At 36.9% G+C, this 15,749-nt stretch overlaps 1 protein-coding gene across 7 annotated transcripts; it reads left to right on the top strand.

Moving 5' to 3' along the window:
* The first annotated feature begins 1,514 nt into the window (after nt 1-1,514).
* Nucleotides 1,515-13,044, top strand: khdrbs1a (KH domain containing, RNA binding, signal transduction associated 1a). 7 transcript variants are annotated; one of them, XR_016145480.1, is made up of 11 exons: nt 1,515-1,793; nt 3,475-3,596; nt 3,678-3,794; nt 3,874-4,020; nt 5,133-5,260; nt 5,379-5,616; nt 6,520-6,593; nt 6,816-6,874; nt 7,034-7,205; nt 9,233-9,286; nt 12,880-13,044. XR_016145480.1 is itself a non-coding variant. In XM_089116776.1 (9 exons), the coding sequence occupies exons 1-9, from the start codon at nt 1,547-1,549 to the stop codon at nt 7,135-7,137; spliced, it is 1,236 nt and encodes a 411-aa protein (XP_088972902.1). In that variant the 5' UTR covers nt 1,515-1,546; the 3' UTR covers nt 7,138-7,914. The 7 variants fall into 7 exon arrangements, 4 of the variants coding, with proteins under 4 accessions (XP_088972902.1, XP_088972903.1, XP_088972904.1 ...); XR_016145481.1 differs by having other exon boundaries at nt 7,037-7,205; XR_016145482.1 differs by having other exon boundaries at nt 6,816-6,844.
* The last annotated feature ends 2,705 nt before the right edge of the window (nt 13,045-15,749 follow it).

The following is a 15,749-nucleotide window of genomic DNA, read 5'->3' on the forward strand; positions in this document are numbered from 1 at the left end:
AATAAACTCTGAATATACTGTATACCGTAATTGCAACTTTTTTACTAATGTACCCTTTGGGAAACAAAGTCAGTAAAACATATAGGCCTTGAAGCACAATGAGATTAAATTCAGCATGATCTAGTATGAATCTAGATCATTTCCTAAGACTAAATTCAGGAGATAAAGCAGACTCCTCCCATTCCCAAGCACCCAATTCATCCATTGTCCTATATGGCAGACATGCTGCAAACGGCACCATTTGTTTCTTTGTCTTCGCCCTGCTCGCATTCACATTCTTACCCTGTGTGAAACACAACAATATGACCGAATCAATATTCTTTTGTCTCCAGTCTTCACATTTACATGCTAAAAACAATCTGCCCCATCAGCATCAACCTCCATTCTACATCTACTCGATCTTTGCACTTCTAATGTCCATCTATAAACATCACCAAGAGTATAAAACATAGTCTTTTCTGAATTGTCTTTATAGAATTGAACTGATTATAAAATATTTAGGACTTAATGTGGTTATTATGAAATAGTGGTTTATTATATACTAAATTTTGTTAACAGAAGTAACAAATTAATCAAATAATGTTCCTTATGTCATAAGTGAAAAAGCCAAATTAAACATTTTAAAAACAAAGTCGAAAGCAATGGGCATGATATGATGTTTTACACCTCTTACAAGGCATATTTGTTTTATTATAGATTCATATATCAAACATACAACAAGGCACATTGCGATCATATTCAGTCAATCTTACAACATGAATTGAACATAAAGTACAACATTGTAAAACAACAACAAAAACAATGTACAACATTAAAAAAATAAAGGAAAAAGAGACAAGAAACTCAGCAGTAGATGTTTGGGAATGAGTTTGCATAAGTATTCATGAAAAATTAGTTTTTTTTGTTTTGCTACATTTCAGGGATTGTTTAGACAGAATTATATCATTTAGAAAGGTATTAAAGATGGCATATTTTAAGAAATCGACATTTGTGTATGAGAAATTGGGGCTTTTTTGTGTGCAACATTTTAGGGATTGTTTATACAGAATTATATAATTTAGAAAGGCATTAAAGACAGGGCAACGGATGGTTTAAGAAATCGATATTTGTGTATGAATTATTTTGACATTAAAATCAGATTATTCACTGCAAACTCAGTTGTTCTGTTTGAAGTCCAAACTGTACGTATTCATATGTTAAAATTGGAATATTTTTTTTGTATCGTACATGAACCAGTAACGTTACTGGAAAGCATCCCAGAAGGTCTGGGTTACACTACAAGAGAAGAAGAGATGTTTGCGGTTTCAATGTTAGAATTACAGAAAACGCAAACATTCACATCCGTATTAATCTTATAAAGTAATAATCACGTTTTAATTTATAATAAAGTTAGGCTCACGATGGGCCTAAACTAATCTCTACCCGTGAAACCTGATACTTTTCACAGCGCTGATCGGGACCGTCCAATCACAGTCGTTTGCTATCGGTAGTTGCCCCTCCCCCTGTCTGTAAAACGGAAGCAGATTTCGCCAGATTTCGCCTCCTGATGTCACTTCCACCCGCGCCATTTGCTGCCGCTGCTTCCTTTGTTCAGAGCGTAGATAAGCTTCAGCACGCGCTTTCTCCATCAGTTCTGGCTTCGCCTGATTTCTCCGCGAAAACCGTGATCAACATGGATGCTAATAACAAGAGGAAGAGCAGCAGCGGGGACAGTAAATATCTGCCGGAGTTACTGGCGGAGAAGGACAGCCTGGACTCATCGTTTACGCACGCGATGAAACTCCTGGGTGCAGGTCAGTGCGTCTCTATCCACCATTAAACAATTTACGCAGATCAACTATAAAATGTTTAATATTTGTCCTCGAGATGTTTGAAGGGTGGTTATTTAATCTATACTCACCGGAGAGAGTTTCACGTGCGTCGGTGAAATGCGTGTTTGTAGGCCAGAGGCGGGGATTTGCTCCGGTAGGCCGCATCGTGGTTTCCAACGCAATGCTCTATGGCGGGGGATTTATTTTTTTTAAATTGCGTTTAAAGTTGAGTTTGGGAAATAACCATTTCTGCCGACCTGAATTTATAGTGCATTTAGGCCAATTGTAGAGAATGGGTTCAATGAGGTTGAAAAGGTGGTTTTCAATGCATCACTTTAGGGCAGCATCACGTGTTTCCTTTGTGAAAAAGAGCTATCCCATAATTCCTCCAAAGAACCCCAAGATTGCAGACAAAGAAATGTGGATTGTGTTTTTTTTTATCCTCACCTTTTTTTATACTTTAAAGTCACATTTTCATCTATATTGCATATTTCTGAGTGAAACTTCTCGAATAGAAATGCAAGGCTGGACTTTTGTTATGAATTAAATGAATTGCTCTCGTTTGCGTCTATTTGTTGAACAAATGTCTAAATGTAGCTTAAATCTTTGGCCAAATATTTATTTCTCGACTTGCTTGTGAGTTTTGGAAATAAGTTTAGTGATAGAATGTGAATGTCTTGTTTAAGCTATTCATCTAATATGTAGTTTTTGAAGTCTATTAAATTGTAGATTTCCTACCCAGTAAATTATAAACTTGCTCAATTTAATAATATTAAAAGTGTACCTTTTTTTTATTTTTGAGATTTTGATTTTTAAGAGTCTTCATGGATTTCTAAAGATTCTATTGTGTGCAAGACTCTTATGTTGGAATATATAATTTAAGATAATGTAAAGTGACCCTTTTTATCAAATTTTCATGTAACCCCTCATTGTGTAATTTATTTAATTTAGAATTTGCATTAATGTAATTTGTTTGTAACATGTTGGATACAATACAATTTTAGGTTTGTTGTCTTTCACACATTACATAGAAAACAGGTTATGGTTCATTCAAGAAAGCAAAATCCTGATTGGAGGGCCTGCATTTATTTATTTAAATCTATTAACTCCAAGGATCAACGGTCATACAAATCAACGTCGTCCCTTTTTATTATTCAATTAAATGAATATTTCCATCATCACAAACCATTGTGATTTGGTCCAGCCTGACAGGAACTGGTTCCACATAACACTGTAGCTTCAGTGACTTTAATGGTATAAAACTAAGGTTCTCAACTCTGTCCTCAAGATCCTCTTTCCTGTAGAGTTCAGCTCTGATCAACATCCGCCTGTATCTTACTAGTAATCCTGGAGACCTTGAGCAAATCTCTAGGAAAGTGGATCTTGAGTTTCTGCTTAATTCGGTTCTTTAACAAGCAAAGTTCTTCTAGTACTTTCTTTAACCTGAGATCTGTGGGAAAAAAATTGAAAGTTGTGGTATTTTAACTTTCTATTACAAAAACTGCAACCTGTTCATAATTACACACTTAAATCAGTTTATACAACAGTTCTCAATTCGTTTCTAGTTGAATTTGAAGAATGTTTATAACTTCTTGGGTTGATGTGGCAATGCAAAATCGAACCACTTGATTTTGCAGTGAGCTGATTGTGTTTTCTCTTGCAGAGATTGAGCGGGTTCAGAAGGGTGAGCCAAAAAAAGAGTCTGAGACATACCTGGATCTGTTCACTGCCAAGAATGTGAGGGTGAAAGAGCGAGTGCTCATTCCCGTAAAGCAGTATCCTCGGGTAAGTCATGCGCTGTCGAGTTCTCTTCAATGCAAGGACTTGTTGTACATTTAACTAATATTTTCTCATTTCTCCTGTCAGTTTAATTTCGTGGGGAAGATTCTGGGGCCGCAGGGCAGCACCATCAAACGTCTGCAGGAAGACACCGGGGCAAAGATCTCAGTGCTTGGCAAAGGATCCATGAGGGATAAAAACAAGGTAATGAAGTCTTTGCTCTGCTAATGAGTTTACTGTTAAATGACCTGGTTATTAAAGCTTAAATTGTGAAACCTTTCAGGAAGAGGAGCTGAGGAAGGGTGGTGATCCGAAGTATGCACACTTGGCCATGGAGCTGCACGTGCACATCGAAGTTTTTGCTCCCATTCCCGATTGTTACCTGCGTATGGCACATGCCATGGATGAGGTTAAGAAGTTCCTAATGCCTGTAAGTCTGAATACAGGCCAAATGAGGCTTTTACATCCCATTTTTATTTATTATCTAGGCATGAGCCGGTCACTAGAAGTTGTATTGGCCGATAACGGTCCCCAAAATAAAGAATACTACATCAGGTGTGCTCCTACAGTAGTCCCATTCAAATCAAGACTCAAAACACATCTGTTTAGCTGTGCATTTACTGAATGAGCACTGTGCCACTGTTCGTCCGACTGTTACTGCACTTCATTTTATTCGAAATAGTTTTAATTTACTGTATTTTATTTTTATCATAATTTTTATTTTTCATTATTTCTTATTTTTTTATTCTAAACTGTTTTAATTATTCTGATTTCTTTTGATTATTTTAATTTCTTCTATGTAAAGCACTTTGAATTGCCATTGTGTATGAAATGTGCTATATAAATAAACTTGCCTTGCCTTACATGAATAATGTAGGGCTTCGTTAATCATGTCCCTTTAATGGTGGGGCCTATTTAGCTATTAAAAAGACATTTTTAAGAATAAATTAAGAGATGAGAGCATTAATTGACAACTAAGCTATGTGCAGCATCCCATTCCCTCTCTTAAAGGTGAGTAGGAACAGCTTGGAGCTTAAATATAGCATTCCTGTGGGGGAAAAGTCTATCAACAAAGTAAACCCACTGCGTAGTCTTCACTGTAAATTAAATATAGATTAATCTTAAGTCTACTGAAGAGTAGTGAGTGATTTGTTTTTTTATTTATCAACATTGAAACAGACTGCTGTCACTTTAAGAACGACTGCACAGATTTAATATGCTGTTACACATGCAACCTAATTCAACTGTTGGTTCATTTCAGACAGAACCGATTGTTTAGTAAATGCTCTCCAAGCCGGCATTTGTACATTTCGTAGTGTTTTTGAACCCAACGAATGACACCGAGGAGCGTACGCGCAAAGCTGCTTCGAGAATATTCTCTTTTGTGGCTTAATGCTGTTTTAACTCTTAAGCCTGCAGTTTAGCAACAGTATACGGCATTCACTGATTTGGTAGTTAAGTTTAGGCTTTAAGCATTTCTGTTTAAATCTGTTTTCCCTCAATAAAATTAATTGTTCAATCTGATTTATCCTTTTTTGTCAGGTGGATGGTATAGATGAGATGCATCCGGATGCTTTCATGGATCCAGGGTTTTTGAATGGCTCCCAGGACATGTCTGGCCACGGCAGAGGTCACGGTCCTCCTGGAAGAGGTCGCGGTGGCCCACCACGGTGAGAATCACTATATGTAGCAAACAGAGGCTATATTTTTTTTATACGGAGTCATTGTTTTTGATGATCTGAACAGTCGTAAGTGTTTGGAGTGTATATGTAATGCACTTTCTCGTAGGGGTCGCGGTATGCCCCCTCGTGGAGCGCCGCGTGGAGGAGCTCCAAGAGGAGGCCCAGGGCGCGGAGCTGCAGCACGAGGAGCCCCCGCCGGACGGGGTGGTCCTCCACCCTCCACACCAACCAGAGGAGCAGGTGCCTCTCGATCAAGACCACCAGCACAGGCTCAGAGGATGACGCCAGCAACTGCTCTCTCCCACCAACAGCACTCGGTCAAAACTGAAGCTTACGGGGAATATGTGAGTATATCCTCCACACCAGCAGTTGCTCCTGTTTATATTCGTTGCCATTTAAAAGTTTGGGGTAGTTATTGTAATATAAATGCATCCTTGCCCTTAAAGCTACTATTTTAGTTAATTCTTAGCTTAAAATACTTGGTTCTTTCAAAAATATGTGCTCATTAATGTATATTTACTTTCGTTCAAGTAATAAAGTATTCTCGTGAGTGTATAATATGCCATTGAAACTACTGTACATACGGGTAAGGGGTTCTAATGTTGCCCCTCCATCTTGAAAGTACATTAGCCAAAGAGGGACATACCCGTTAATTCGAGCTTCGCCTTTCGTGTTTGTTTGAGTTAACACTCATGGACGAGGTCGAACTGTAAGGGATGTTAATCTTGGACTACATTGGCCACTGTAGGAGTTAAAACGAAATCGGTATTAAGAGGAACAGAAACTAATATTCACTGGATGGTCATATAGCTTTTCACCGCTAGATGGGGGTAAAAATCACACAGTGTAGCTTTAAGTTAATTTTTCTTACCAATTTTAATAAACGCTGTACTTTTGAATGTTATTCTGTTGAATATTTTTGTGCAAACCATATTTTCAATATTGATTACATTTTTAGTAAGCATCAAATCAGCATATAAATGATTTCTGAAAGATCTGAAGACTGCAGTAATGATGCTGAAAAAATCAGCTTTAGCAACATGGGAACAAATTACATATTTGTTCCCGTGAATGTGAGGCAAAATGTAAAGCGCTTTGGTGGCCATTATGTCTATGAAGGCGCTATATAAATGCAGTCCATTTACCATATTAACCATTCTGTTGGATTGCGCCAGTAATTTGTAACTTAAAAGGCTTTGCGAGTCTTTATATGTTTGACATCTCCATTGTCTCCTATGCTTTCTCAGGCCTATGAAGAACCATATCCAGAGGCTGCCTATGAAGGATATGAGAGCTACTACAGTCAACCTGCACCACAGCCGTGAGTGCCTCTTCCTCACCATGTTTCTTTAGATTTGAGATTCTTCCTTTTTGATTAATTTCCAAAGTTTCAAGTCAAAATTTTTCTAAAAAAAAGTCAATTTGACTCAATGAAATGCTTTAACTTAATGGCCAGCCACATTCCCAAGTCCTACCATGATTCAAGATTAAGACTAAGTAAAAATGGCTTGTTTATTAATTATTCCTTTTTTTCCTTCCACAGAGACACAGAGTATTATGACTACGGTCACGGTGAGGCACAGGAGACTTACGAGTCTTACAGTAAGACATGTTCTCGATTGTGCAATGTATAAAACGGCTCTTATGTTAGATGTTTAGCATGCTTAAGCTACAACAGCCAAGTGCCTAATGCAAGGAAAAGTTCATGATGCACTTATTCTTGAGTGAATATCCATGTTTAATGTTTATTTGTGTGTTTAGCAGAAGACGACTGGGAAGGCGCCGCTTGGGGTGGTGCTGGGGGAAAGGCACCTCCTGCCCGGCAGGGCAAGTCCTTTCGGGAACACCCGTATGTCAGATACTGAGAGCTTTCCGTCACTGCAGTTGTTTGGGCAACCGCCTCCCCTCGTAAACCTCTTGTAACCCACCCAAAGTAATTCTAGTTGTTTTTTGTATCTTGTTTTTGGTTGACACTCCCTTTTTAATATGAATCTACTCTTTACGTAGGACGATGACCATTTATAAGTTCAACATGACACGTTTTAGATTTGCGATTTATGCTGTGCTATTTGTTTTTACTTTTATTTCTTTTCTTTTAATGGTTAAGTGTTTCTTCTCTGAAAAATGGATACCTGAATGCTAATTAGCTGATGTCCATGTGTAAAGTGACTTGCTAAAAAAAGAGAAAATTGCCTGTTAATATCACTTAGATTTATTCCAAACGCGCTTTTTGTTAGGCATAGCAACAAAAAAAAATTGAGGGATGCTCTTAAAAAACAAGTTCCTGTACAAACCAACATGTTACTTAGTTTTCAAATGAACAAATTCCATTTGGTTTGAGGCTATTTATTGTTAAGTCTCGTGAAAACATTCAAAATTCGCTGATTCCTTTTGTTAATTCAATGAGCAAAACGATATCCCAAAGGTTCAAGTTTACTTCTAGACAGGTAAAAGTACAGCCCTCTCAAACCTTTGTACGTACAATATCCAAATATTAGACTTGTTTTTTTGATGTTTAGTTTTGCAGTTTGCGTAATATTAGCAAAGTTGTGTGCATTGCCTAACTAGGGAACTAAATATGTCGGAAATGTGTCCCTATCAGTTTGTCAATAAAGCATAGTTTTCTTTTACAGCCTACAAAACGTTTGTTTTTGACTTATTAAAGTTGTAATAGTGATCCTATATAAAACTGTCAACTGTTGTCAAAATTCTGCATGCTTTTTATAACATCACAATATTTAGATGGAAAACTTGTTTTGATGTTCAAAATATATTGTGTATAAACCGTTGATAAATAGCCTGCAATTAGCGGAGTTATTTGTGTCAAGTAGATCGGGAAAAAAGCTGCACCATATGTCTTGTACAGGAACAATTGACAATTAACATTAAAGACAAATATTTCCAAAATCTGTTGCCTTGGTCCTCCAACAAGCTAATTTGAGTTTATTTTTGAATAATTTAAAGGGGTCATGCCTTTTAAAATCAGTTCATGCTTTTGATGGCCGTTGTACAATGAAAACACTCAGAACTCAAAACTTTCAAGTAAATGAATTAACTCGATTCGGTAAGACAACTTCGATGAAGTGTCTGCCTGTTTTTGGTGCAAAAACAAGTGGGTATGACCTCTTTAACAGAAAATAGTCAAACTATTCATCATTAACAATGATTTATACACAATCCTGGAATTTTAATGTGTTTATACCTGTTTTAAAAGCGATAACCCTGTTGCAACCTCGCATCAGTCACTAAATCCCTCTGATGTCACAGACTCTACATGTTTGTCTTCTATTGAAAAGGATCTTGAGGTAAGACCTGCAGAGTCACCTCTAAAAGCACAGATAGATTCCCCTTTTTAAAAGGTAAAGTATACATGCACAAAACAACTTAGATGTTTGGTGCTCACTTTGCGTCCAAAACAACAACAAAAAAAAAAGCAAAAGAAACGGCATGAGATGTATTGTCCAACCAGATCACTCAAGGCAAAGGCTTTCGTAGCCCAGGGTCAAAGTTTTGACTGTGAAGATGATTCAAATGTTCGCCGGCTTAAACGACAAAATTGGGAAAGATGGCGTAAAGTGTAATGCAAGCTTCAAAAAGGTAATATCAACCCTAAACTTCTCTCTTAGCACAACTGTTCATTCACTCATTTGTACACAATCATTTGCAAATTCAAATTGCGTTGTTTACAAATTCAAAAGTCAATATTCCTAAACCTGGATAACAACATAAAACATTCAACTTTCTCAAAACAAGCATAGTGTTATTTTATATGCAAATCTTGTGTTAAAAACAAATAGATTCTAGTTTTGTCAAAATTACATTGTTATTAAAAGTTTTCTTGAAGCTGTACAAAATAGACAAAAAAAGACCTCAAATTTTACAAGTATTAGATATTTGTGTAGAGCTGGACTTGTCTTTTTGTGAGGTTGTGTGTACTAACTGTTCTCTTGTGTTGCTCAGTGACTGATGGCGAGAGCTTCTCTCCAGACTGGGTCTACTAGGCAGCTGCTACAGGTGAAGTGTGTGTGTGTGTGTACATATTTAATGAGTTATCAGCAAGCAGTTGTTTAACCCTCAAACCGTATTCTCTTTATAGCCCTTAATCCTGTGATTGTGGACAAATGTGGGCACAGAGGGCTCAGGTGTGATCCTAATTTTTATGTATTATAAATGTTATCACTGTCTTCGATTTAAAGGTTTGTCTATCCATTTATGGTGTTTTTTTGTTTTGGGGGTATTTTTGAATTTATTTACTTAAAAAATAATGTAAATTATGCTTATTTTTGACTACATTAAAATATCATTCCAATAAGTTCTTAAAGCTTAAACCTCTAAGTTTTTTTTCCATTCATTTCTATGGGTGCCCATTTTTGACCCAAATACAAGATTAAGGAGTTTTTCACCCACTTAACATTGTAGAATTGGGTCAAATTGTGTGTTCAGGAGACAAACTTATGAAAAGTAGCCATGTCTTGTACCGCTCATATCAAGGGAAATATTTTTTTAAATAAATCTCAACTGTTTTGCCCACATTTGTCCAGAATACAGTTTTAGGGTTAAATATAATTTCTTAATTGTGCACAAATTTATAATTGGATCTGGTGGCTCCACTTTATATTGGGTCTCATCAAATGATTAATAGTACATTGTAGTGCACATTGTGTACTTGTTTTACACTGATATTTTAAACATACCTTTGTCTAATTACGTCTGTAACTAATTTCTGTGATTCCTCTTATTTGGAATTGGCTCTTTTTTTGTTGTTGAAAGTTTGGTTTTGTGCTCAGTCAAATTGAAACATTTGTTGTGTAAACACCCTTTAACATTTCATAATTGGAAAGAATGTATGCGTGTTCTATCATATAGTGCTTATGTTAAAAATAAATGATTTCCTGTTAACTTTAGTGCTTAACTTGCAATTTAGGTTATTGCCAAGGTAACTTAATTTTAGTTTGTCAACGTATGCGACACGATCTGGGAAAACCCACCACATGGTGAAATTTGATATTACAGGTTGTGTGATCATATTAAAGCTGGGTTCAAGCCCTTTCCAAATTGTTTTTTATTTCTGTTATAGTTTGTCTGTAACAAAAGTTATGGTTATCTGAAGTTGGCTGATCTCCATGATTTTCAGAAATGAAATTGAGAAACAAGTTTCATTAACTGGGACGTCATGCTAGCGCGACGACTGACTTTTTTTTTTTTTTTTGCCTTTTTTTTTTTCATATCACATTTTAGTTATCATAGATTAAGTGTCATTCGAAAGCTCACAAACTCAAAATTCATCCTGTGAAAACTGTTTTGAAATTGGACTATTAAGAGGCGGGCAAGGTCTTAAGCGAGCAGCTTCAAACTCTGTTCTGCTTTACACTACGATAATACTGGATAAAAATAAATAAACTTGTGTGCCGTTGTAGTTTACACAGGACTTGCGGGTCCATTATTCTGTTATGTGGTTTATTTTGATAGGTGAAGCTGTCTTTGTAGTGTTGGAACTAAATGGCCCTCACCCCCGCTCCACATTTTCTTAAAGAGAAAGACGCATCTTTTCAGCTTGCCACTATAATTTGCCATTTTTTGGCACTAATCTAGTGAATTTTCCCCAAGATGTATTCAGAGATGATAAACAAGATGTTATAGAAAAACGTATTAAACCTGAATTTGACAAACTGATATTCAATCTATTTTTAGACTTTGCTGAAAATGTACAAGCGTGACATCTGACAGTTTTTCCCTGATGGCATCACATATTTAACAATTAGCAAATGTTTATAAGAGTTTAAGAGATGTTTACATGACAAATTTTTCACACACAGACAAAAATGTTGTTGATCTCCAGTCACATGGATTTGCAAAGGGTCAAACTTGTCTTTTTGTACATTGTAAGCGTACCTTTGTTTCCAATAACCCTGCTGTAACACGCTCTATGCACGAACCCTGCTGACGTATGTCCGAAAGAATCTCAGCCTGCTTCTTTACTTCCGCAAGCGCGTTCTGCAGGCAAAGTGTATAGCGGCAAAACTTGAATAAAATTAATTTTTTCAAACTGAGACAACGATTTTAGAAACTGATTCGCTAGTCGGATTTCACACGATATGAGCAAATACTCGCCCTCAAAGTTGTTGATGTAGCTCAATGTATAATTTAAAGCCCTTCTCTTTTACTCTTATGTGACGGCTAACTCCCTCAGTGTTAACATCATTCACATTAACCGCAGGAAGCTTTTGTAAACAGCAAGTGTAATTTGCCACTATCTCCGGCTAACGCAAAACCCGCTTCTGACGCAGCACCGGATGTAACTGGGCGTGCTGTGACGAACACGGAAGCGATCGTGCATAGAGACCACTAGGGTTGGGTATCGTTTGAATTTGAACGATTCCGATTCCTTGTTTCGATTCCGGTTCCTAACGATTCTCGATTCCGATTCTTTTAAGAGGCAGGGTCAAAAAAGTTTAGCTAACCTTGCTAACCAACGGTCTTTCGGAAGGAAATAATCCTTTCTGAAGGAAATACTCATTCTGTAAAAATACTCCTTTTGTCACAAATTTTGCATTTTGCCGAGATTTCGTTATTTTTTAGAAAAGTGAAGCCACACTTTGGATCACCGACGTAAGGTACTCATGTTCGACTCGCGCGGTTATGCCAACACTTCCGGTAGACGCTTCTTCGTTGGTGTTGTTCAGCGGTTTCTTCTTCCGCTCGGCGGACTGTGAATATCGAAACTAGGAATCGAAATTTTAACTTTTGAACGATTCCGGGAAAAACGAAAAGTTAGTCTCGGTTCCAATCGATACTCGATTCTCGATACCCAACCCTAGAGACCACTGCATCTGTGTGTACTTTTTTGAACGTTCCTTTAATCCTCCCACACTGAACCATAACACCAAACTTGTTCCAGCAAGTGTTTCAATACAACATGAACACCAAGTGCATTGTACCCAACCATATTTAATATTAATAATTTATTTTGCCATAAGACCATGATAAAGAAACCTAATATAAAGTGGCACTGATTTGTGATTGAACTTGTACATGACTGCATTCCTTGGCATAATCAAATGGTTTCTTCAGAGCTTTTGAACCTCAATTTCCTTTCGAGATTTGTTATCTTGGTACTGAGATTAAATAGCTTTTTTAGCTACAGTAAATATCTGAATCCTGATAAACATTCTGGCCTTCTTTTTTAGTTTTAAAGAGTCCGACAAGGACATTTCCATAGTATGCTACTTTCTAGTTGTACTTCTGTCACTTGTCTTATGTAAAGTGTTGAACGGCAGCTGCGTCTCTAAAGCTTGATGTCATGTTACATCCCGTTTCTGATTCCATAGCAAGTTCTTTCATGTTTTCTTTTGACTGGAACTGTTGTGGAAAAGTTCAAATTCATTGGACCAAAAGTTTTGGTTCTCTAATGTTTCTGTGGGACTTGTGTATTGTATAATGAATGTGTTTGTGATGCGTGTTTGGAAGACGGATGTTGTTTTCTATAATTACTAATTGGCACGCGTGAGTACACATCCGTGGTCTTTAAGTGAGTCCAAGTCTGCAAAATGTCTGAAAGGTCATGTTCCAGTGAGACTCACTGTGTACAATCTGTTTCTCTGTTACAGGCTTTTGGTGCCATTTTGTACTGAAGAGGAAATTTACTATACTTTTTTTATATATACAATTTTGTGTAATGTTTGGTGAACGAGTCATTTTTAATGTATTTTAAGTGGTCTTGTTACTCTTTTTATACATGCATTTTTGTATCCTAATAAATGATTTTATATGGATTTATTGTAGTTGTGTAACTTGTTTTCAGAATGTTTGTCTTGCTAAAGATAATTGAATGTCTCAAAGTTGTCACTTACATTTCAGTGCGTTTAACAAGTTTTAGCTTTACTTTTTATAAATAAACCCCAAAAGTTTGTCTAATGTGTTTGATTTTAAATTTGGTTGACAAGAATTTGCTTACAAATGTTTGGGGTGCTTCATTTAGGCTGGGGATAAGCCATTGGAAAATTGGTTGGTATTCCTCATTTTAGTGTTTGGTCAAGGCCAGCATTTACCTGCTTTCTTTAAACTTCACATCTGTTATGTATTATGCAGCTGCACACTGTGGGCAAAACCAATTGAAGTTCATTTTCTGCTAGGCTGACGGCAACCATTTTGGTTTGTGAGGGGAACCACGGCTAATTAAGGATAAAACTTTTAGCCCTCAGGAAATTAAAAAAAAAGCTCAGGTTTAGGAGGGGAAGAGACGGCAGGATAGAGACCAAGAGTGATGGAGATGAGAGTGCAGGTATTGACAACTGCCTACTAGTTTGTTTGTAAAGCTATTTCTTATCTTTTTTTTTTTTTTTTTTGGTCACAAACATCTTAATGCACAATTTTCTCAGGAGTCCCCTAACCCCCTTAAAGGGATAATTCACTTTGAAATTAATTTGATATGTTTTAGCTTACCTCAAGGGCATCCAAGATGTAGGTGTCTTTGTTTCCACAGCATTTTCAATTTTGACATTTTTAGGTCAAACCGTTGTTTGTCAGTCATATCATGCAGGTCTATGGGGATCTCCTAAAAGAGCATGCACAGAGAAGTCCAAATTAAACCTGATTTAATGACTCGTAAATGTAAGTACACATTGATCGCCTACGAAACGAGCGGTTGGTGTGAGAAAACAAACAGTATTTATATCGTTTTTACCTACAGCCGTCGAACTGATCTGATTCTGAATCAGATGTTCGACTGAACCGTCTTCAAAGCTACGCTTTGTAGACGGTTCGGTTCAGTTGAACATCTGATTCAGAATCAGATCAGTTCGACGGCTGTTAACAAGAGGTAAAAACTATATAAATACTTCTCGTTTTCTCACACAAACCGCTCGTTCCGTGTCGTAGGCCATCATTGTGTACGAGTCATTAAATCATGTTTAATTTGGACTTCTCTGTGCATGCTCTTTTAGGAGATCCCCATACAGACAACAATGGTTTGACCAAAAAGATGTCAAAATTGAAAATACTGTGGAAACAAAGACGCCTACATCTTGGATGCCCTTGAGGTAAGCTAAAACATTTCAAATTAATTTCAAAGTGAATTATCCCTTTAAAAAATCAATTTAGGACCTCAGTAATTATAAAGCCCCGTGGCCCTGTTAGGCATACCATCAATAATGAATGTATTGTGAAAGAATTTAATAAACTTTTTTACCCAGCTTTCCTGGTAGCCTTTGGTAGGCTAATATAACATCTGAGAAAATGATTAAAAAAATTCGTTGACCCTGCTTTCTTCACAGACAAAAATAAAAAGCGTATATCACTCAGACCTCAGAAGAGACAGGGCCAGAGAAAAAGATAGAGATGAGATAAAAATGGTTTTAAAGCTTCTTTTTTTTTTTGCTCGTTTTTTTTTTTTTTTTTTTGTCTACAAAACATCTTAAAATGTTATAGCCCCGAACCCCCTAACTAATCGATTATAAAACCCTGCCTTTATATCTACTAATATGCAGCCGATATCCAAGTAACATGGTTGTTAAGCAACTACTTAACAGTGAGAATCGGACCCTAAGTGTTACCTTCTTTAAATCATACACTCATTAGGGGGTGATTCCCCTAAAATTAAAATCCTAGATTCGCACCACGCCTCGTTGGACAATAAGCGCGGTCGAAAGTTCGGGTCCGGCTCCTGGACCTTTCCTGAAATAAATAGCCTAGTAAATAGTTACTCGACACGATAGTCAAGTGACTGACTGACTGACTAAAAGCTTGGAATTTATTCACATAGAATAATAATAATAAAAATTAGATCATGTGTGAACGTTTGATACCACAGTGTTTATCATATGCGCGCGCGCGCACACACACAGAGAGAGAGAGAGATGGTGGGCAAACGGTCTCTCTCTCGCTCTCTCTGTGGCCTTAGAAACGTATACATTTACACAAGTATTTGAAAAGGGTGGGTTAATATCTTTTTAAAGTTGTTTATCGATCTGTTTTTATTATTTTATTTGGATTCTCCTAATTGTTTTTGAGTGTTTTTGCATTGACGTTGGTGAAACGGTATTGCCAATTTCATTATTTCACACTGTGAACCTGTTATAGCCTAGTTATTTTCGAATATTTTATTGATATTGTTTGAAATGCTATTCTTAGGCTTGTCGTTTTTATGCTCGTGAAGCACTTTGGGCTGCATTCCATGTATGAAAAGTGCAATACAAAATAAATGTTTATAATTATCCATAATTTCAGACATTTGATTTTACTGTAGCGTAGTGATCTCAAACTCAATTCCTGGAGGGCCACTGGCACAGCTCTGCACATTTTTGCTCCAACCCTAATCAAACACACCTGATCCAGATGCATTGAGCTAATCAAGGTCTTCAGGATTACTAGAAACTTCCTCACAGGTCAGGTGTGAGTTGGAGCTAAACTGGGCAGAGCTGTAGCCCTCCGGGAATTGAGTTTGAGACTAGTATAATTCCATTGTTTGTTTGCCCATTGG

The sequence above is a fragment of the Pimephales promelas genome, chromosome 11 (assembly GCF_988280905.1).
Source record: "Pimephales promelas chromosome 11, fPimPro1.hap1.1, whole genome shotgun sequence".
In the NCBI taxonomy this organism is placed as follows: domain Eukaryota; kingdom Metazoa; phylum Chordata; class Actinopteri; order Cypriniformes; family Leuciscidae; genus Pimephales; species Pimephales promelas.

What these genes read in the sequence shown, in the direction of transcription:
- khdrbs1a (XM_089116776.1), top strand. Translation starts at nt 1,547, where the DNA reads ATGTCACTTCCACCCGCGCCATTTGCTGCCGCTGCTTCCTTTGTTCAG. An exon ending in GATGAAACTCCTGGGTGCAG is followed by an intron (nt 1,794 to 3,474) that starts GTCAGTGCGTCT and finishes TTTCTCTTGCAG; the next exon opens with AGATTGAGCGGGTTCAGAAG. An exon ending in AGTCAACCTGCACCACAGCC is followed by an intron (nt 6,594 to 6,815) that starts GTGAGTGCCTCT and finishes TTCCTTCCACAG; the next exon opens with AGACACAGAGTATTATGACT.